This window comes from Rhinoderma darwinii, chromosome 4 (assembly GCF_050947455.1).
Source record: "Rhinoderma darwinii isolate aRhiDar2 chromosome 4, aRhiDar2.hap1, whole genome shotgun sequence".
NCBI classification, from domain to species: Eukaryota; Metazoa; Chordata; class Amphibia; order Anura; family Rhinodermatidae; genus Rhinoderma; species Rhinoderma darwinii.
In genome coordinates, this window is record NC_134690.1 from 176343595 (window position 1) to 176366198 (window position 22604).

General features: G+C 41.1%; 1 protein-coding gene across 6 annotated transcripts in view; it reads left to right on the forward strand.

Moving 5' to 3' along the window:
* The window catches only part of ARHGEF10 (Rho guanine nucleotide exchange factor 10), a 231347-nt gene that overhangs the window by 93074 nt on the left and 115669 nt on the right, over nt 1–22604 (forward strand). For 5 of the 6 annotated variants that reach the window (XM_075861927.1, XM_075861926.1, XM_075861928.1 and 2 more), the window contains exons 2-7: nt 1185–1275; nt 8001–8135; nt 10914–11210; nt 12507–12567; nt 16998–17077; nt 17827–17883. In XM_075861927.1, coding sequence (XP_075718042.1) covers nt 1221–1275; nt 8001–8135; nt 10914–11210; nt 12507–12567; nt 16998–17077; nt 17827–17883 — 685 coding nt within the window. In that variant the 5' untranslated portion in view covers nt 1185–1220. The remainder of the gene's footprint in view (nt 1–1184; nt 1276–8000; nt 8136–10913; nt 11211–12506; nt 12568–16997; nt 17078–17826; nt 17884–22604) is intronic. The other variant, XM_075861932.1, reaches the window with a different exon arrangement.

A 22604-nucleotide genomic window follows, 5' to 3' on the forward strand; every position in this document is an offset into this window, starting at 1 on the left:
CATTTAGGCTGTGGTTACGGAGAATGAAAATAAGTTGACCACAGAAAGTTATCATCCTCATATTTAAAATCGTTTCCTCACATTTTCATCTGGAGGGCGTATGAGGTCAATTGGAGGCATGGGTGGCATCACGACATAGATCATCACGTTGGGCCATCAAATAATCACACTTGCTGTTTGTTTTTTTGTATATTGGCAGGGTTCTAGCTTCTAGTAGTAAACTTTTCTACGTATGTTTGCTGACTAATTGTAATTAGGGTTTTTTAAAGGTGTTGTCCAGTTTAGAAAATCCATTTTCATTCCGCACTGAATCTGAATCCCTTGCAGTCCTACAGGGTTAGTGTCAGAGCACCCCGCCTATAAAATGTAGTGTTCTTCTAGTAAAATGATACTAGGCAGGCTATGTAATTCTCTAATATAATAATTAAAGCGATTCCAAACTGAAAGTTTACTTTAAAGGGGCTGTCCAGTTTACAAACCCCATTTTCATATACTTTTATTAGGAAATTTTGAGTCAATAAGAGGGGGTCCTCTGTTCAAGATCCTCATCTCTTGGCCGGGGTAAAGAGTGGTTACAAAGAGTCTCTCGCACTGGAGGACCTGTCCTGTCCTACGTTACAAAGACGACTCATTGATTAAAGCGGACACTGTGTAATGCTTAATTTCCACTGTGGTGGCACTGAAGGGGAATTTAACCCTTTTGCTAGGTTTTCCCAAAGATTATAGCTGAGGCTGGGGTCCCAGTAGGAGGACACTTTGTAATCAGTCCTAAACGATGAACCCCTTCAAGGGCAAGGTCACATATAGAATTGGGTGGTTCCAGTCGGCAGGTGGAGGTCGCAACTGGCCACATTTCTGATGCTAGGAAAATGTAGTCTTTTTATATGAATGGGTTACTATGTGATCCTAAAGTCTGCCAGAGGCGGGAGCCGCTCTTAGTTAATGGTTCTTCCTTCTGGCTGATAGAAGAGGCTCCCGGCTTTATGATGTATAAGTGCCCCAATAGAATATATGGAATAGAAACCCTTTAAATGCATATTCTGGCAAACACAATGGGGGAGATTTACTGATACTGTCGAAGTATACTTAGACCTCGCATTATGGTCACATAAACACACTAGCACAAAATAAGTCATTGCTATAATACAGTAACTATTACTTTATGTATTATGTGTTGATAACAGGATGGCATCTTATGCTGGTGAGATAAGACCGGGAGGATGGGGAGTCTGGAGAATACAGATCTAGAGGAGTTCCCTCCTCCTCCACCTGAAGGTAAAACAAGATACAAAGGACACATTCAATAAAAATACAGTCCAAGGGCCCTGTTCACGTCCGTCTACTGCGCTATCGTTTCCGCTAAAAAAAGGAAACCTTAAGGAACGGAAACCATTTGCAACGGAAGCATTACCATTGAAATCAATGGTAATGCAAACGGAAACTAGGGTTTCCATTTGGCCTTCCGTTCATAGTTTCCTCCGACGGAAAGGTTGAACGGAAGCCATCACATGACCGACTACACAATGCTTATACATTTATATTACATGTTGCAAAATGTTTATCTAAAAAATATCCTGCAAGAATTAGTATGCTGGTGGCAGGTGGCACAAAGGGCATAGGTCCATAACTCTACCTTCCATAAAGCTTTTCCTATATTTTTGTATTCTTCTGCACATTTCTATAAGTTAACATTTTCTCTGCAGCTAATAAATGTAAGTGTACCTCCACTAAAATACTGTGCCTGTGTTACTCCACATGCTCCGTCACAGGTTAGAGTCTTGGCTGTTGTGGTGTTTCAGCAGCAGACCAAATAATATACAGACCATGATCCAGAATAGACTTCCAAATTCACATTGAACCACCTCAAATAACTGCAATGGCCGTCACAGACTTGTATATTATTGAAAATATTTGGGCTCTTTTAAAGTGGGTGTAAGGCCCTGTTCACATCTGTGTTAGAGGCTCCGTTAGGGGCCTCTGTCGCAGATCCAGCATAGACTACCCAAAACAATAGCGCCGCATGCTGCGCTATTGTTTTCAGTAAAGAAATTGCCCCCCCTCGACGGAGAGCCGACGGAAGCCATTAAAATCAATGGGTTCCATCGGGCACCGGTGGTGTCCATGTTGCAATGGAACCGTCGCTTCCGTCATTCCCTTATTCTGCTCCTCTGACTGAGCAGAACAATGCAATGACCCGATGCAAATGTGAACAGGGCCCTACTTAGTATTAACTGACAGGATGCTCAAACTATTGCATATTTCTGGTTAGTTTTTTTTTGAGCTATAAAAAAAAATCTGTAAATAAACAGTAATGGTGCATTAAAATAAAAACTCAAACCTGTCTCATTTAAGGGTATGTGCACACGACCTATTTTCGGCCGTTTTTCGGGCCGTAAACGACCGAAAAACGGCCAAAAAATTGGAAGCAGAACGCCTCCAAACATCTGGCCATTGATTTCAATGGGAAAACGGCGTTCTGTGCCGAAGGAGAGTTTTTGGCGGCGTTTTTTTTACGCGTAAAAAAACGGCCGCGAAAAAGAAGTGCAAGACACTTCTTGGGACGTTTTTGGAGCCGTTTTCCATAGACTCTATTGAAAAAAAGCTCCAAAAACAGCCGCGTAACAAACTGAACCGAAAAACGCGAGTGGCACACACACAACGTCTGATAATCAGGAGCTGTTTTCTCTTGACATCCACTCCGTATTTTCAGACGTTTTTAGTCTAGTCTGTGAACATTCCCTAAAGGGGTATTCTAGTTTCAGAAAAAGAAAAAAAAAAAGTTCTTTGCATAATGGCAAGCTGTGCTATTTTCACATACGCTTTCCGTAGCCATTCTTCACAATTTTCAAGATCAGGTCTTGTAATCCTTCAATAGAAATCTTCATCGTTTACTTCTATTGGATAACAATGTCCTGGTCATGTGATGGACGCAGAACAACATTTATTTAGAAAATCAACAAAATATACAGGGTGTCCCAAGTTTTCAGCAAAACAATATTTTATTTTACCACATACAGAATATGATCTGCGTCATCCAAGGGACATTATGCCATTTTCATTCCCTTTTATAGTTTTTGTGCAATCTGTTTTCTCCCTGTTATCAGCCATTTCTGCAGTGTTTATTAGTTTTATAAGATCTACATTGAATGTTTCTGTAAGATTAGTATGGACGTGCGCTTCTTAGTTGAATTCTTCTTCTTTCACTAAATGGAATAGTTAGCCCGGCCTGGTCGCTCATTGTTCATGAGGGTTTTTTTTTTTGTTTTTGTTTTTTGTTATGGCACAAGCGAAATTGCTGGAGCAGGGTGATATGAGGGGGCAGAGCGGTGGAAAGAGCTGGAGACAGAATGTGAATTGTTCCTATCAAGGCTCCCTTGTCACTGGCGCTTGACACACTCTGATGCCTTCATGAAAAGGAAAGATTATTGAAAATGGCAAGCCGCACCGCTCATCCACCATCAATGCACATTACTTGTTTACTACAATGGCTAGATTGAGAAAGCGGACATGCTTTTCACCAGGCCACTATTTAAACGTGTGCCCCCACAGTTTACCTCTTTGTCTGTTATATACAGACATATCATTATGGCAGGCATATTATATAGGAGAATTGGAATGAAAAGATTTACTCATTTTCCCAAATAAAGGCCGTTTAGAATTGAATGTTTGCCATGTAGGCAATCGCACATATGCAGCAGGGAACATGGACTCCCATCCCTGCCTAATACTTTCTGTATTGTTGCCCAGTGCTGGCATTTGTCGGCGATTTGCCAAGCGTCGCTGGACAGGCTGAAGTCGGTGTGACTCCCCTAGTGTAAAAGGGACAGGTCTCACTTGCTGTATTCTGGGGAACCCCTGATCGAAACCTAAAGATCCACCAAGCAATAGAAGCTCGAACTTCTTGAGAGAAGCCAGGGAGAAAAAACATGGTTGCTGGGCTAAGAAACCAAAAGTTAATTATTTCAGAAAGTAAATAAATAAGAAATGATGGTATGTCAAGTATTGACTAGCAGATGTATAGGTGCAGGCTGAAGTGGTTCTTTTAAAGGGGATTTCTCATCTCCGACAACCCCTATCACATGGAGATCTGCTGAAAGCTTGTTGGTCAGGCTCATGACACTCCCAGGAAACCGCTGATTTTTCACAGCCAGCCAGACACTTTTTATCGCCTGCAGCAGCGACCGCAGGGGAAATGTAGTATTACGTTATTACAATGAATGGCGGCCATTCTATCAGCCATTGTTCATGTAGTACAAGGATGTCCGCCAGAGCTCTGGCTCATAGGGGTAGATCCCAAGTGGGGGACGCCCTCTAATCGGACATATGTACACAAGTTATCTGCGTTAGACAACCCCTTGAAAAGAAAACTTTGGCCAAAAAATGATCTATCAAATAGTATCTGTGTTTTCTTTAACTGTACATAGTTAAGGCTCTGCACTCCCTGTATTTTCTGTGCCAGTTCAGAGTTTTTTTCGACGCAGAAACCATGTCGGAATAAGTGCCAGAAAATGTCCGAAGCCGCCACCCATCAATTTGAATAGAAGTCAGGCGTTTTTTTTCTGCGGCGGCGTTCAGTGAACATGCCGCGGTTCCACCTCTGAACTCCTATGAGACAGAGAAAACGTTTATCGCCACGCTTTTCGCACCGAGGTCTTAAAAAATAAAATAAAAGACAAAACAACCGCGAAAAGTGTACTGAAAACTGCGGCTAAGTGCAGGCAGGTCAAAATCTGACTCAAAATTCCTGAAGGATTGCCTGCAAATTCCTCCATGTGAATTAGGCCTTTTAATGTATGTTTTTTTTTTTATAGTATAGTAGATCAACGAAACATTGAAAAATTCATAATTTTCTATGTGCCCTTGGCTGGCAGGAAGCTAGATACAAGAAGCCTAATGTTGGCTGCTGTATGTGGACAAAATAGGAGGCTAATACATATAATCACATAGTTGATATGAAGGGGACAAGTGCATCAGAGACGGTATAACTTTAAATACATATAATGCAGAGTGACATGCCTCTACATACCCATGTGGATGACCGAAACCAGGATGGCGCCAACCTAGACAAGCTTTTTTGCACAGCCTTTGTCTGCTCTGTGGAGAGGGGAGGGGCGTAGGGAGGAGACACAGGCTGCTGGTAAGTGTTATATCTCGCCCCAGTGCTGGATTCTCAGCTACATTACTCATTACTATTGTTTAATGTCCTCCATTCTGCTGCAGCTTCTATATATGTGATAGATAGAGATAGGAGGAGAGGACTTTCCCCTTCTTTGTGTGCAGTGTATAGAAGATATGATAGCCGTTAGGCTCCGCCAGGGTTGGCACCAGGCCGGTAAACCGCTGGTATTTACACTCTGAGGCCGGTAAAAGTAAAATAGCAAGTGTCTGTGCACGTACGGTCTTATTATGGGAAAAATACAGTCAGGTTCCTTCCTCCACTGCCAGGCCCAATAAGCCCTAGGAACACCAGCAATGTCAGCGACTAGTTAACGTGTAAGATCTTTAAATTCTATAACAAATTATTACACGAGCACTTTAATGAAGGGGAGAGGAGATGCATTGATGGAGTAAGAGGCATGGAATTATATTTTTCAACAAATTCATGTGAAATCCCTTAATAACGTGCAAGCAACTCCTCTATGTACACAGAATATATTATACCCCAAAACGGTAAGCTGTGATACACCCAGATAGATTAGCCGCTTTCCCGAGATGTGGTAATGATGAAGCGGATTTGCCCATATGGTCTGGAGATGCCAGAGGTTTAATAGCTATTGGTACATGTATAAATTTGCTATTAAATTCCCATGTTCCATAAAAACATGTATATTGGGATGTACCCTTTAGGTGGAAACAGATTACTACAGTAAATTAGCTGTGATGAGTTCTTTGTTTCAGGCAAGAAGGCTTATCTAAAAAAAAAAAAAAAAAAAAAAAGGCAACATTCTCTTGGCATTCGCCAAACCCCTGCTCATCCACCAGACTGCCAGATAGAGAAGCGTGATTCGTCACTCCACAGAACACGTTTCCACTGCTCGAGAGTCCAGTGGCGGCGTGCTTTATACCCCTCCATCTGACGCTTGGTGATGTAAGGCTTGCATGCTGTTACTAGGCCATGAAATTCCATGTCATGAAGCTGCGGCGCACCGTCTTTTGCTTATAATTCCAGAGGAGGTTTGTAACTCTGCAGTTAAGTCAGCAGAGCGTTGGGACTTTTATGCACTATGTGCCACAGCACTTGACGATCCCGCTCTGAAACTTTACATGTTCAGTCAGCTCGTAGCGGAGTTGCTGTGGTTCCTAAAAGCTTCCACTCTGCAATACCACTCCACAGTTGGTTATTAAAAATATCTAGGATGGAAGAAACTTCATGAACTCACTTGTTACAATGGTGGCGTCCTATTCCAGTACCACGCTCAAATTCAGTGAGCTCTTTACAAACCCATCTGTGAAAGAAAGGGTCGCTCCAAAGGCAGACTGCATGGCTAGGTGCTGGATTTTATCACCTGTGGCAATGGGACTAAATAAAACACCTGAATTCAATGATTAAGAGGTGTGTCCCAATACTTTTGTCTGTATTAATGTCTCTTCACAAAGTTTTGGGAAAAAAATTAGTGCACATGGAAAGAATACTATATATATTTATTTTTTTTATATATATTTTTTTCTTGCTTTTTACAGTTTTTCTGTGCAATTGATATTGATATGGAAGGGGAATTCATAAATGAAAAACTGGTAATGTGTTTTTAAATGTTAGTATGTATATCATGTAGAGAAGTTCTGCGATAAAGAAATAATGTTCAACAAAAAAAAAGTGTGAGATTGGCACTGGTGGTAGACTACAGTGAGTCATTGCTTATCTGAGGCTCCCAGACCCAAGTGGCTTCCAAAACCAGACCTACTTTTTTACCCGTGTTTGGGTCTATTTAGCGGAGCCGGATTTTTGGTGTTTTTTTGGGGGGGCATAATTTGCACAAAACCGTGGCAAAGAAAAAGCCACAAAACCGGCACATATAAATGCTTTCTGAACGTGGCTGGTGTTTTTGGGTGAAATATTTGCATTTACAAAAAAACGGACTGTTTTCCATGCATATGACTGTCCGTGTTTGCATTTTTTAGTATCTGATGGGTGAAAGAACGGTACAGCACACAGATGTCGTCCGTGTGCGACCTGTGTTTTCACGCACACATTGACTTCAATGGGTGAGTCTGATCCGTAAAAGTGGGCCAAAATCGGACATTCAGTAAGTTTCACTCAATGGTCGCAGAATCAATGATCGCACACGGAAGTGAAATACGTTTGTGTGAATAAGGAAGGCCTTATTCACACAAACTTATTTCACGTCTGTGTGCTGTCCGTTTAAATAACAGACTGCTCACTGACCAATGCAATTCAATGAGGCTTTTTACACATCCGTGTTTATTCACAGAGCGTGTGTCCTTTGCATGAAACTCACCGCTTGTTCTATTCTGGTCGGTTTTTGTCCATTTCAACTCTATGGGTGCGTGAAGAACACGGACAACACACAGATGACATTTGTGTGCCCTCCATTTTTAATCTGTTTTTATCCAAAAGTTTCCAAAGGGTCAGTAATTATTTTTTGGTCCCTGACATTGAAACCTTCTCTTTCTAGCAGGTACAGTGGCTATTGAAAGCAATTGTGGACTAGACAGACTTAAAAAAATAAAATAATGGAATCGCAAAAAAAAATTAAAAAAAAATATATATATATATAAATTTATTTGTGACCGTCACCCCATTGGAAATAAGGTCCTTCGACTGTTAACCCCATTTAGTAGTAATATGATCTTGTTTCAGGTTCTAACCATTTTCAGTATATGCATAGATTGGTTCTTTTTTATATGTAACTTTTCAAACAAATCGACAAATGCTGTATTATTTGTATTTTTCTCTACAATGTGATATAATGTTACGTATTAAAATTTTTCTCCTAATGAAATTGTGGCAGTAAAAAGTCCTGTTTTTGTTTGCGCTTCAGTCTTTGAAAATGAAGAGGACGAGGATGAGGGAGAGAAATTTGATTTTGACAGTGGTGATGATGCTCCAGAAGCCGATAGGCAGTTGGCAGAGGATGATCTCATTGACATGGGGATTAACCTCCCTGATCCTCCAGGTATGTTTTCTACTATTTGTATTCTAGCATCTGATCTATATTATTTAAAAGGGTTATCCAGGCTTTAAAAATGTAAGGCCTATTTGTGTAGCGGCTGTACATGGTATTAAAGCTTTGTCCTAGTGAAGTGAATGGAACGACGCTGCAATACCATACCCGTGCGCTACGAAAATCACAGCGTGTGCGAGTACAAATTATCCTGAAATCTGATGTAAACAATGAAGAGGCTGCAGTGATCGCACCAGTTCCGCTGCCACTTCAAACAGCTGATCGGCGTCGCTGCCAACATTGGGCTACCCGCCGATCTAATATTGACAGCCTTTCCTAAGGATAAACCTGAAAAGGAACCCATTCTGTTCAGGTCACCCAACTCCAGTGTTTCCAGATCACTGATCGCGATAACTATAATGCAGTAGCTGTAGTTGGAAAGATTATCACCAGATATGGAGACATGAAGTGAACCCGACACAATATAAATAATTAGGAAATCATATCTGGATAGGTGGGGCACTTGGAGGGAATATATATTAGGATTTAACATCTAACTATATTTATTTGGAAACCATGTTCCAAACACAACATAAAACAAAATAAAAAAAGAAGTATTAATTTATACAATAATTATTATTTTTCCAGCTTTTTGTATATTGGCACATTACGCCGATCACTGTGTTAAAATCTAAATATGGTTTTATACTGTATTACATGTTCTAATGATCTATCTTCATTGAATGTTGTGACCTCTGACCTTGATCACGATGATGGTGTAGAGGACCGCAGGTGAGGGGCTCTTTAACCCCTTAATGACCGCCGATAAGCCTTTTCACGGCGGTCATTAGTGTGCTTTATTCTACAGCGCCGCTATTCCATGGCACTGCATTAGAATAAAGTAAACAGAGCAGGGAGCCGTAAAATCTCCCTGCTCTCAGCTGCCAGAGGCAGCTGAGGGCTGGGGGCGTCCCTGCTCTGCCGGGTGAGATTGATATAAGTATCGATCTCACCCGTTTAACCCCTCAGATGCGGTGCACAATAGCGAGCACCGCATCTGAGTGGTTTTGGAGAGAGGGAGGGAGCTCCCTCTCATCCCACTGACACCCGGCAATAAAATCGCCGAGTGTCTGTGTCTACTATGGCAGCCGGGGGCCTAATAAAGGCCCCCAGGTCTGCCTGTGGTGAATGCCTGCAAGATCATGCCGGAGGCATGACCTAGCAGATGCCTGTCGGTTTTAAACGGACAGGCAGTAATACACTGCAATACAAAAGTATTGTAGTGTATTATAATAGCGATCGGAGGATCGCATAGTGGAGTCCCCTAGTGGGACTAGTATAAAAGTAAGAAAAAGTTGAATAAAGTTAATTTAAAAAAAATGTGAAATAAAAATGAAAAACCCACTTTTTCCCCTTACAAAATGCTTTACTATTAAAAAAAAAACCCACAATAAAGCAAAAAAATTGCACATATTTGGTATCGCCACGTCTGTAACGACCCCGACTATAAATATATTACATTATTTAACCCGCACGGTGAACGCCGTAAAAAATAAAATAAAAAACTATGGAAGAATTGCTGTTTTCTGTTAATCCTGACTTTAAAAAAATTTGATAAAAAGTGATCAAAAAGTTGCATCTACTCTCAAATGGTACCAATAAAAACTACAAGTCTTCCCGCAAAAAGAAAGACCTTATTCAGCTATGCCGACACAAAAATAAAAAAGTTATAGCTCTTCGAATGTGAGAATGGAAAAATGTAGAAAATAGCTTGGTCATTTAAGGCCCAGAATGCAAGCAGGGGGAAGGGGTTAAAAACTGATCAGTCAGTAAACATTAGGCTATTATTAAGAGTGCATGGTGTGCTCGAAACGCAAAAGCTGTGTTTTTTTTATGATGTCGGGAAGATGTCTCCGATACGGGCTATTGATTAAATAAATAAATCTTCATTTTTTGGATGATCCATGGAGTGTGGACCTTTTCTTCAATACAAAGTTATCCTAAGGATAGGCCATTCATTTTTAAAACCTTGATAACCTCTTTAATGTGACGTTTCCGTTTGGAGTCACTTCAATTATTCTATCGAATTACATAACTCGCATTTGCCTAGTATCATTTTACAAGCAGAATACTATATTTTATAAGCAGGAGTGTTCTCATACTATTATTCAGATTCAGCACTGATGCTGCCCTTCAGATAGATTCAGCAGAATGTTGGTGCTGTTCATTGCAGTCTGTATTATGGCGGTGTTAACAGGCTGCTGTAATGTGCTACTGGACAATGTAACGGCCCCTCTGATTGGTCCTTTGACAGGATATCAGCTGCTATAAATGATGCCTTCAGGGCATGTGCAGGCAAATCAAAACCCCCACGTTCTGCATGTCTATTATCAGATCATTCCCTCTTGGAAAGGGAACAGTTTAGACAGTAACATTAATCACAATTAAGGGCCTGTTCACATCAGCGTCCTTCTTTTTTTTTTTTACGGAAACCATAGCGTAGTCGAGTACGCTATTGTTTCCGTGAATAAAACTGAAACTTTACGGATTGGAAACCAACTGAAACTGAAGCATTACCATTGAAATCAATGGTAATGCAAACGGAAGTTTCCATTTGGCTTCCCGTTCATCTGTTCCTCTGACGGAAACCCCAAACGGAACAGGCTCTTTCTTGATGCCTTCTATTTATTAACTGCAAACCGTAGTGAAATTTGTTGTATATTCGATTTCTTACCAAACACAATCAGAAAAATAAGTATTTTAAAAATCTAACGGTTTCCATGAATGTAGATGAGCTATTGGAAGGTGCCTTTGAAGACACACTGCAAGATCCAGCAGAAACTGATCTGAGCACAGCACCAAAAAAAGTGAACCCGTATTCTGTGATTGATATTACACCATTTCAAGACGGAGAGTCTTCTACTTCCCTAGAGTCACAGTCCATGGAAGACGGTTCTAGTCCTCGGGTGCCAAGCGGTTATTCTGTTCCTGTGCCATGTGGATATGCTGTCCCTTCTAACTTGCCATTGCTTTTGCCAGCGTACTCCACACCAGTTATAATCCGCAACATATCTGTCGATGAACAAGGTAATTTAGAACGCCAAGCTATGAACATTTTCCCATTTCTTTAAACATTAGAACTGTCAGATGAATTTTCTTTGCTTTGTAAGGACAGCAAATTACAGCTACAGGTACGTTCTCCTATTAGCCAAAATAGGCCACAAGATTTTTGTCCCGTTTAGCGAATAGGAACACTGAAATGATCCACGGGACTCAAAGTTATGAGGAGCGCTCTCTGGACTCTTAAGCCCAGATGTAGCAGAGGTGTAAATAACTAAAGTACAAGTTATACTGAATCCTTTCCCACAAAACGGGACATCAATCTGCTCAGATCCTCCAGCTCTATAACATGCTGGCTTCAAATTGTAAGCATGTTTTATGTGACCGGTTCTATTCGTATAGAACACCTTTTTAAATTGGTTGCTCCATCTCCGCTGATAATGGCATATCGCTAGGATATGCCATCACTTGCTGACCAGTTGGATTGCGACCGCAAGGACACGATGCAGAGAACTGCAGCTCCGCACCCATACAAGTGAATAACGGTAACTGTGCATAGGAAAATTCAGAAGGAGACATGGTGTTCAACAGAACGCCACAGTCCCCATTTTAGCAATTGGTATAAGTCCCGGCAGACCAACCTTACCAATCAACAAATGATGACATATCCTAGCGATATCCTGTCACTGTCACAAATAACAGAGCCACCTATTGTGCGGACTGCATTGTCATATATTGTGTACAAAGTGGTATACATTTTTAAGTTACAATGGCATACAGTGTGTCGAATAACCGTGCCAAACATTGTAGATGAGCAATGAAACCTGATATAGATATAATAGCATAAAGTACAAAAATATTAGAGCCTTACAGTGCACAAATAATGTCACACATGGCGCATATGAGAAAGCCACATAGTGTACAATGACCTACAATACACTAATAGCAGTACCAAACATTGTCCAAATAAAAGTGACCTACAAAGTGAGCCAATCGCTACCTCATTTCTTTAAATTCTCAAGGCCAGACATCCAATTCTAGGCACTCACTCACACTAAAGTGTGTTAGTCCTCCTCCGTTACACAGGCTTTTTATCCTTAGCCAGGCCTCCCACCGCAGGCTGCAGAACCTATTTTGTATAATGTAATAACGGTCATCTGACTATGGTGGTGCTTCAGTCCCCCTAAAGAATAGGGATCTGCTCCTCATATACATAGGCACCTTAGTATGAACACTTGGACAGACATGAAGTCGTACGGCTGTATAGCAATCTTTACTTATGAATGTCACCTAGACAATAAGGACTGTTCTGGTTATTTTCAGGCGTTCAAGAGGAGGTATCCAATCCTCACTTGCAGTTTGTGGCTGACAACAATCATACAAGGTATGTAAAACATATTGTAATATGTCGTTTTTTGGACTTTGTTGTCACATATTTTATATGTGAGGGGAACTCCATCCAAATTTTCATACTGTTGTTAAACCTAAGAATTCCTGAAAGTTTGTCACAAGGATGCCTGCATAAGGACTTCATAGTTTCAAGACATATTTGGGAGATTATAAAATCTTCTAAATTTTATTTGGCAGACCTAGAAGTTCCCTGGTTTATTTAATTTGTCAAATTGAACGCTGTGTACACCATTTGAACTCATTTTTTTTTTTTTCTAAATGAATGAACCCTGTTTTAGATGATTTTAAACAACTTTTAAATTCTTTTTATTTTATTGTTATTTTTTTCTAACCAATGTTTTTTTAGGTGATTTTTAAGAAATTTTTTTTTTTTTTACTTTTTGCAAAACAGCTTCTCTGTATCCTGTATACAAAAAAAGCTGTATTCTGCCGTCAAGTCCGCTAAATGGTCGGCTGAAAGTCCATGAACTTAGATGTGATCGTTATCTGGATCCTGTCTGTCGGATGAAAGCTGGTCCTGTGCGTCTCTGAGCCTTTAGTCCAGCTGACCGGACCGAATCGGCTTTTACGGCAAAATACAGCTTCCATGTATACGGGATGCACAGAAGCTGTATCTCAAAAAGTAAAATTAATCACCACCTAAAACATTGTTTTAGAAAAAATAAAACTAAATTTAGGCCCTGTTCACTTCTGCGTTGTGGCATTTCGTTGTTCTGCTCCATCAGAGGAGCAGAGCAGGGGAATGCCAGATGCAGCAGTTCCGTTGCAACGCGGATACCACCGGTGGCCAACGGAACCCATTAACTTTAATGGGTTCCGTCGGCTTTCCGTCAGGGCGTCCGTAGCTGTACCGGAACGGCAGCATTCTGTGCTATTGTTTCTGGTAATCTCTGCAGAATCTGTGAGGGAGGCCCCTTATGCAGATATGAACAGGCCCTTTGTTTAAAGGGAATGTGTCGCAAATTAAACCTTCTTTTTTTTTTTTTAAGTAAGTTACTTATTTTTATTAGATTTTTTTTTTACGTTTTTTGCTGTATTTTTTTTCTTCCACATGGTGGGATGTATTGAAAATGAAATAATAATTTGACATGTTTTCCTATGTTGGCCACCAGAGGGAGCTCTTCCCAGAATTATGGTGAATAAGGCAAAGCAAGCTGACTCGCAGCTGCTGTAAATGTGGGAGGGAATCTCACCACCCCCCCTCCCTATTTTTGGCTACAAGCCAGGAAAAGGTGTCTTCAAATTGCTAAGCATTGTCCAGCTCCCATTTTGGGAGTGATTGTAGAAATGGCAGCTGGTAGAAGCTATAGGACACACCAAAAGGTTAAGGGTATGTTCACACGCTTACTAAAAAACATCTGAAAATACGGAGCTGTTTTCCAGGGAAATCAGCTCATGATTTTCACCCGTTTTTTTTAGTCAAACTTGCGTTTTTTATGGCCGTTTTTGGAGCTGTTTTTCTATAAAGTCAATGAAAAACTGCTCCAAAAACGTCCCAAGACTTCTTTTTCGCGGGTGTCTTTTTATGTGCCATTTTTTGAAAATGAGGTGTAAAAAAAACGCCCCATCGGAACAGAACGCTGTAATAACCATTGAAATCAATGGGCAGATGTTTGTAGGCGTTCTGCTTCCGATTTTTCAGCCGTTTTTCGGGACGTTTACGACCCGAATAACGGCTGAAATAGCCCGTGTGAACATACCCTAAGGCCTTATTCACATGGACGTGTCCGTTTTGCGAGCGCAGAAGGTCAGTGTGGCATCAGCATATGGTGCGTGGCTGCGTGATTTTCGCGCAGCCGGCATCATTATGACACTCTGGTTTTATGTTCACAAACAGAAAAGCACGTGGTTTCATTCTTTTTACTACTGTTGCACGAATCACGCGCGGCACCCGGAAGTGCTTCAATGGGTGCGTGCTACGCGAAACACGGGCAAGTATAGGACGTGTCGTCAGTTTTACGCAGTGCACATACGCTGCGTGAAATTCCCTGACAGTCTGAATTGCCCTATTCACTTACATAGGTCCGTGCGACGTGCGTGAAAATCACGCGCGTAACACGGATGTATAACACGTTCGTGTGAATAAGACCTAAGAATGATGAAAGTGGAGTGAATGACTTCTCAATTGACTGGTTCACTCGGCGTGTATTTGACTTTTTTTTGCGCATTTTACGTGCCAAAAACCGCATCAAAAATGCTTGATTACGCTTTTCATTGACAACGTGTTTTTTTTAAAACATTTTTAAAAAAATTGCGTTGTGTAAATAAAGACGTGTCGAGTCAATAACTTTGCACGTAAAACGTGCCAAATGTTCCCCTAGTCAATGGGAGTCCTAATTATGCGCCAAAAAGTTTTACGCAAGCGTTTTTAAAAAACGTGTTGCTTACAATAAAAATGCGGGGGGAGGTCGTGAGAGGGGGGATGTGAAAGAGAGAGACAGACACACACACACACCTTACCTGCAGTGCGGCCGGTCATCATAAGGGTATATTCACATTAGTCATTACGTCCGTAATTGACGGACGTATTTCGGCCGCAAGTACCGGACCGAACACAGTGCCGGGAGCCGGGCTCCTCGCATCATAGTTATGTACGACGCTAGGAGTCCCTGCCCCGCTGCAGGACAACTGTCCCGTACTGTAATCATGTTTTCAGTACAGGACAGTAGTTCCACAGAGAGGCAGGGACTCCTAGCGTCATACATAACTATGATGCTAGGAACCCGGCTCCCTGCACTGTGTTCGGTCCGGTACTTGCAGCCGAAATACGTCCGTCAATTACGGACGTAATGACCTTGTGTGAACATACCCTAATGGTGCCGGCTTTCCCCCTACAAACCAGCTTCTATGCTGGGTCACTCTGAACTGCGCTTGTGCATCACAATAAGTGAAAGAGAGCAGATTTTTTTTTATTTTTTTTACAGCGTACACATCATAAATGATGCAAAAACATTGTTGTGAAGGTTATTACAGCCGTGCCAATACCCAATATGTGTATATTTTATGTATTGAGACTTATTTTAATGTTTATTGTAAAAAATGTGTATGTGTATTTTTTTTAATTTAATATTACTTTGTTTTAACTTTTATTTTTAAACTTTAAAGTACTGGCATATATGTATATGCCAGTACATTAGCCTGTATACAGATAGTACACAGGCAGTTGTTAGGACATACCTAAGTATGCCCTAACAGGAAGTCCTTCAATGGACCCTGGGCTGTCTGTCCATATATGGTATGTCCCTCAATCGCGTCACAGGAATTCCTGTGATGCGATCCAAGGAGCATCCCCCTTCTCACTTCCTCTTGAATGCTGCAGTTCGCTTTGATCGTAGCATTCAGGGGAATAACGGCGGAGATGAGAGGTTTCTCTGATCTCCGCCGTTATAGAGCGGGGCTGCGGAGCTGTGTAATACAGCCATTGCCCCGTTCCTGACAAAAAGTGCGCGCACGGTCAGCATGAGGGGATGTGGCCGGCGCTGCACTAATGAGTGGCGGTGCAGGCACTGAAGACAGAACATGGGGGTGTTTTGCAGTCCGCCCGCCCTGTTCTGTCTTCAGTGCCGCCGCATATTAGTGCAGCACCGGCCGCATCGCATCATCCTGACGGCGCGCACTTGTCAGGACTCGGGAGCGGTGCAGTGGCTGTATTACACAGCCGCAGCCCCGCTCTTATACATTCATGTGTTACTATACCTAGCTGTGCGGTCGCAGAGCTAAGTATCGAAATACATTCAATAACGGTATCGAACCGTTTGGGGGTTTACAATATCAAAACCGTATTGAAGTTTCGATGCATCGTGCATCCCTACCATGCACATGACCGTGGTTTTCACGGTCCGTGTATGACCCAGGAGCCTGGACCGCAGAAAGAACGGACATGTCTTTATTACGGCCGTGTTCTGCGGTCCAGGCTCATAAGAAATAATGGGCGCGGCCGTGCACATGGCTACGGTTGTGAAGCCTTCTAGTTTTGTAAGCTCATTTGGGCAGGGACCTCTCCCCATGTGTCTCATTGTTTGTTAATTTGTTTTGATTATTTATCATCTTAGGCTTCGTTCACATCTGCGTTTGGTGTTTCCGTTGCTCTTCTCCATCATACGAGGAGAACAAGGAAAATACCGTAAGTGTTGGAGCTGTTGAATGACGGATTCCAACGGTGCCCATAGTAACCACTTGACCTTTAATGGCTTCTGTCAGGTTTTTGGCATGGTCTCCACCGTTTTACCGGACAAAAAAACCATGCGCTATTTTGTCCTGCATTTTTGACCGGCTCTGCGACTGAGACCCCTTACAGAGCTTCCAGCGTAGATCTGAACGGAGCCTTACCTGTTACTTCTCCAATTGTAAAATGCTGCGGAATATGTTGGTGCTATATAATATTATTATTGTTCCTCATTACAGTGAAGATTTCCAAGGCGTGAAAGAAGATGACGTGCTGGCAAAATGGGTGTCAGATCCCGCAAATACAGAATGGATGGAGAGTAAGTACCATCACTTTTGTTTTCTCCACACTTTCAACACCTTCAAGGAATTGACTTTTCTTCTTGCATAGCCTCAACCTATTTTCTCCTGTTGCTTCATTTTCTGTGACGAGATTCTCTCCGTTAATGTAAGCCAACCACAAGCATTCAAGTAAACGTTCCTGCTTTATTTCACTGGGTTGAGATGGGGCATTATTCCCCGAGGCTGTGTAACTACCATGGGTGCTACAAGTATCCCGAGAGCCCCTCGCTGCCATGACCACCTTCAGCCGCAGTTCAGTTTGATTTATTTTGGTTTCTACTCTGCCCCTGTGTCTTTTCTCCCTTCAGTTTTTTCTTCTGCCAGTTCCCCTCACGAGTTTAATAGTCCATCTGCACCTCACCTCAAGTGGACAAGTCAGTCTCCCTATATTGCTGGTATATCTATGGAGATTTACTATAAAATGGTGCGCTGTTGGCATCTTTGTATATAAATTCTAAGTAACAGAAGGGATGCTGCCCTGGCTTCTGGTACATTGTGCCACAAATGTGCCTCTCCTTTCTTCTCTGTATGTTATTCTCCTATCCGCTTGATAGTCCTTTACATACTATAATTACTACATATTTACATTGGTTTTACTATTTATATAAAAATGTGTGTGTATATATGAGTTACATCATGTTACTGTACACAATATTAGTGTCTTAAGATATTTCTTCATCATTACTGAAATTTATTATTTATATGTTTTGCTTTATGTTCTTTTCAGACACTGATGAAGTTATTTATGATGATGTTCCGAGGGAAAACTCTGATTCAGCTACAGGTATGGTTTGTGACATTGTGCTCTTTTTAAGCTGTTGACGACACATGATGTGGGCGCATCATGACGAGGATAAGAGTCATGCTGATCACATGGGCACAGCTAGTGTGCCCGTGCGATCAGGAGCAATGCAATGGCTGTAATACACAGTCGCAGCTCCGCTCTAATGGAGAAGATCAGAGAAATGTCAGAACACTGCCGTTAACCCCTTAAATGCCATGATCAAAGCTGATTGCAGCAGTAAAATAAAGAGACTGCACAATCGAGGAACGTATATTCTATTGGCTGACATCCCAGGGTCCAATTAAGGACCTTAGGACTGTCTGACAATAATTCCTGTTAGAGCATACCTATTAGTACACAGGCTAATGTACTGGCATATAGATATTATAGTTAAAAAAAAAAAAAGTTAAATCAAAATTAATAATCCCCCTATGTGATTAAATAGTCAATTTAATAAAAATATAAAAAGTAATGTTTAATAGAAAATAAAAACAAAACGACACAAATGCAAAATTTTTTACAATAAAGAAACATTATTACTGGTAAATATAAATCTCAAAACATAAAATAATATACACATATTTGGTATCGTCATGACTGCACAACAAATCTTATAGCATCATTTATGATAGGTATATGCCGTAAAACCCCAAAAAATCTGCAGAATTCTTTTTTTTTTTCTGCATTTTGCAAAATAAAAATGAATATAAATTAAGCTATAATGTAAGTGTACAAAAAAAATGGCACCTACATAAAGTAAAACTCCTCCTGCAAAAAACAAAGTCTCATACTGCTGCACAAAACAAAAAATAAAAACGTGCAGGGATGCAAAGAGGGGAAAAAAACCAAGAAATTGTTCCAGTCCACAAGGCAATTCACACGACCGTGTTAGGTCCGTGATAAACGGTCCGCGTGTCTGCCGAATTTCCTGGACCGGACACAGTGCTGGGAGCCGGGCTCCTATTATCCTAGTTATCAATGACGCTAGGAGTCCCTGCCTCCCCGCGGAACTACTGTCCCGTGCTGAAAACCTGATTACCGTATGGGACAGTTTTCCTGGCGTCGTACATAACTATGATGCAAGTAGCGTTCCTCCCTGCATTTTATTCGGTCCGGGAAATACTGCCGACATGCGGACCATATATCACGGACCGAACACGGTCGTGTGAATTAGGCCTATAGGTTATGTACACGTTTTTAAATCTTTTTTTTTTTTTCTTTTTAATGTGATCGGTAACCGCTCGATCCTCTGTGTTAGAGACATGCAGGACCTGCTGACACTGAACCCGTCAGTACCGCTTACCTGACGGATACAGGTTTCAGTTCTGATTCAGCTGTTCTGTATGCAGGATACAAAGCAGTTGTATCTCAAAAAGTAAAAATGATTTTAATAAGTATTTAGAAAGTTGCATCAAATGCACTAATAGACAGTTCTTTTGTTTGTTTCTTAAAAATATTTCAAATGTGTCCTTACACTTTAAGGGGTTAAAGCACCAAAAAAATACAAATTGGCAATTCGTATGTTTTCAACAATTAGGGTATGTTCACAATACTTATTTTCATCCGTTTTTCGGGCTGTAAACGGCCGAAAAATCGGAAGCAGAACGCCTCCGAACATCTGCCCATTGATTTCAATGGGAAATATGGCGTTCTGTTCAGACAGGGCGAATTTTTAAAAACAGCCGCGTAAAAAATGGCCACTAAAAAGAAGTGCATGTCCCTTCTTGAGCCGTTTTTGGAGCCGTTTTTCATTGACTCTATAGAAAAACCACTCCAAAAACGGCCGTAAAAAAACGCAGCGAAAAAGCGAGTTGCTAAAAAAAAGGCCTGAAAACCAGGAGCTGTTTTCTCTTGAAAACAGCTCCGTATTTTTAGATGTTTTTTTGCTAAGCGTGTGAACATAGCCTAACAGTACGTAAACTTGAAAATAAATACGGAGTAGCAAAGGTATTTATGTAAGTGATTAATAGGACAATATATAACTGTAAATTACAGAGAATTAACCCCTAAGACCCAGTTCACGCAGAAACCACTTTGGAATCAGGGCCAACAAACGTCCGAAACCGCCTCCCGTTGACTTCAAAAGGAGGTGGAAAAAGCTTTTTCCGCTGCAGTATTTTTGCTCATGGCGCTCAATGACCGCGGGTGAAAAACGCAGCGAAAACCGTGGCAGGTATTTGTAGGCAGGTCAAAATGTTTTTTTTTTCTGCCTGCAAAGTACTCTGTGTGAACAGGACCTAATAGTGAAACATAACCTGGAAATTGAAATCTCTGAGGTGTCCTCCGATGTCAAGATTACGTCAATAAAGACGGACACAGATGTAACAAGTTTCTATCATTTGGAAACAATCCTTTTAGTAATAGACAATGATTTTACTCACAAATGTTTATTGTTGAATCATTGCTACATCAGTTGGAAGAGTAGAACTTATTTTAACTGATCTGAACTACAGTCGGAATGTTTAATGGGCTATCGGATAGGACAATACTGTACACATGCAACAATTTGGCAACATGGGCTTTATTGTATGCTTGAATTGTCCGTGTCTCTGTAGTGGACTATATCGAGATGAAGGTCACATTAGAGGAATATGTTTACATCCATAGCTGGTCATGGTTTCAATACTCTGTACTACAAGTGCAGAAATACGGCTACAATCACTTTGTTGGTTTATGAAATGTGGGATTTCCATGCTTGCTGCTGTTTTCTTTTGATTCATCTAGTTAAAGGGAATATATCACTCATAATTTTTTTTATATTTTTTTTAACTAATTAATAGCAGATATTGAAACAGTCTCCCTTTCTAGTCTATTTTTATTTTCTGATTGCTCGATTTTAATTATTATTATTTTTTTCTGTACAAGATTATGGGAGCAGCAGCCATCTTGCCCGAGCTGCTCCATCACCTATTATGAATGGTGGATCCTGTGTGATCTATATCTATCTATCTATCTATATATATATATATATATATATATATATATATATATATATATATATATATATATATATATATGTATGTGTGTGTGTGTTACCTTTCATTGTAATCCTGTCTGTAATGATAATACGATGATTGCTGAGAAGAGATCTCTAAGGAACAGGAAGTGTCAGTCTGTTATGAATGGTGGATCCTGTGTGATCTATATATAGGGGTTACTTTTCATTGTAATCCTGCCTGTGGTGATAATGAGGAGACTGCTGAGAAGTGATCTCTACAGAACAGGAAGTGTCCATCTATTGTGAATGGTGGATCCTGTGGTATCCATATATAGGTGTTACCTTTCATTGTAATCCTGCCTGTGATGATAATATGACTACTGAGAAGTGATGTCTACAGAGCAGGAAGTGTCCCTCTATTATGAGCCTCAGTAGCCATAGTGAAGCTGCAAGATTTCAGGATTTTAAAAAAATATATAGATTGGGATTTTTGGGCTCTTGCCCCTCTCTCCACTTTTGAAAAAGGGAGCAGGGCTTAACAAAGTGGGTCCGGGCCACCGCTGCCCAGCAGATTTACTATAGTTTGCACCAGAAAAGTGCATCCCCTCAGGCTCTCACTGCATGCCACGGCGCATACAAGTACGAACACCGGACAGGTTCAGCACATTGTATGTGACGCAGAGCTGAGAAAGTGGAGTGCTGCGTCACATATAGGCCCTGACCCTGCTCGGCGTCAGGATCTTGTAGGAGCCACGGCCTCCACTGAAAGCCTGAGGGGATCTGGTGGGGAGAAACGGTCAGGTGAGTATACATATTTTTTATTTTATGTCTGACTTATGGGCAGCAGTTGCACTCCCTGATTGTTGCTCCACAGTCGTAGCGCACGGCCAGCCGAAAGATGTTAACCATTAAGAGGCGTTCGCCTGTTAAATAACATGTTGCATCTTACTCTAGCAAACTGTTTTATCAAGACTGGCGTTTCATAAGCCATTTTTAATAATCTCCCCCAGTACCTTTTAATTTTCAGCTGACTAAAATTCTTAAAGAGACTCTGTAACCACATTATAAGTGCCCTATCTCCTACATAAGGAGATGGGCGCTAGAATGTAGGTGACAGCAGTGATTTTTATTTAAAAAAGAGATCTATTTTCACCACGTTATTAGTAATTTTAGATTTATGCTAATGAGTTTCTCAATGGATAACTGGGCGTGTTTTACTGTTGACCAAGTGGGCGTTGTACAGAGGAGTGTATGACGCTGACCAATCAGTGACCAATCAGCGTCATACACTTCTCTCCATTCATTTAGTCAGCGCATAGGGATCCTTTTAGATCAGTATGTGCTGTCTTATACTAACACAATAACAATACTGAAGTGTTTAGACCGTGAATAGACATTCTACGGGATATCTATTCACAATCCCGACACTTCGTTAATGTTTCTGTGGTAGATACAGCAGAGCAAGCGTAATCTCGCTGTAACCTGTCATTTACAGCGTGATCTTGCGAGATTACGCTTGCTCTGCTGTAACTACCACATAAACATTAACGAAGTGTCGGGATTGTGAATAGATATCCCGTGGAATGTCTATTCACTGTCTAAACACTTCAGTATCGTTAATGTGTTCGTAAAAGACAGCACATGGCAATCTAAAAGGATCCCTATGCGCTGTGTAAATGAATGGAGAGGAGTGCATGACGCTGATTGGTCACTGATTGGTCAGCGTCATACTCTCCTCTGTAAAACGCCCACTTGGTCAATAGTAAAACACGCCCAGCTGTCC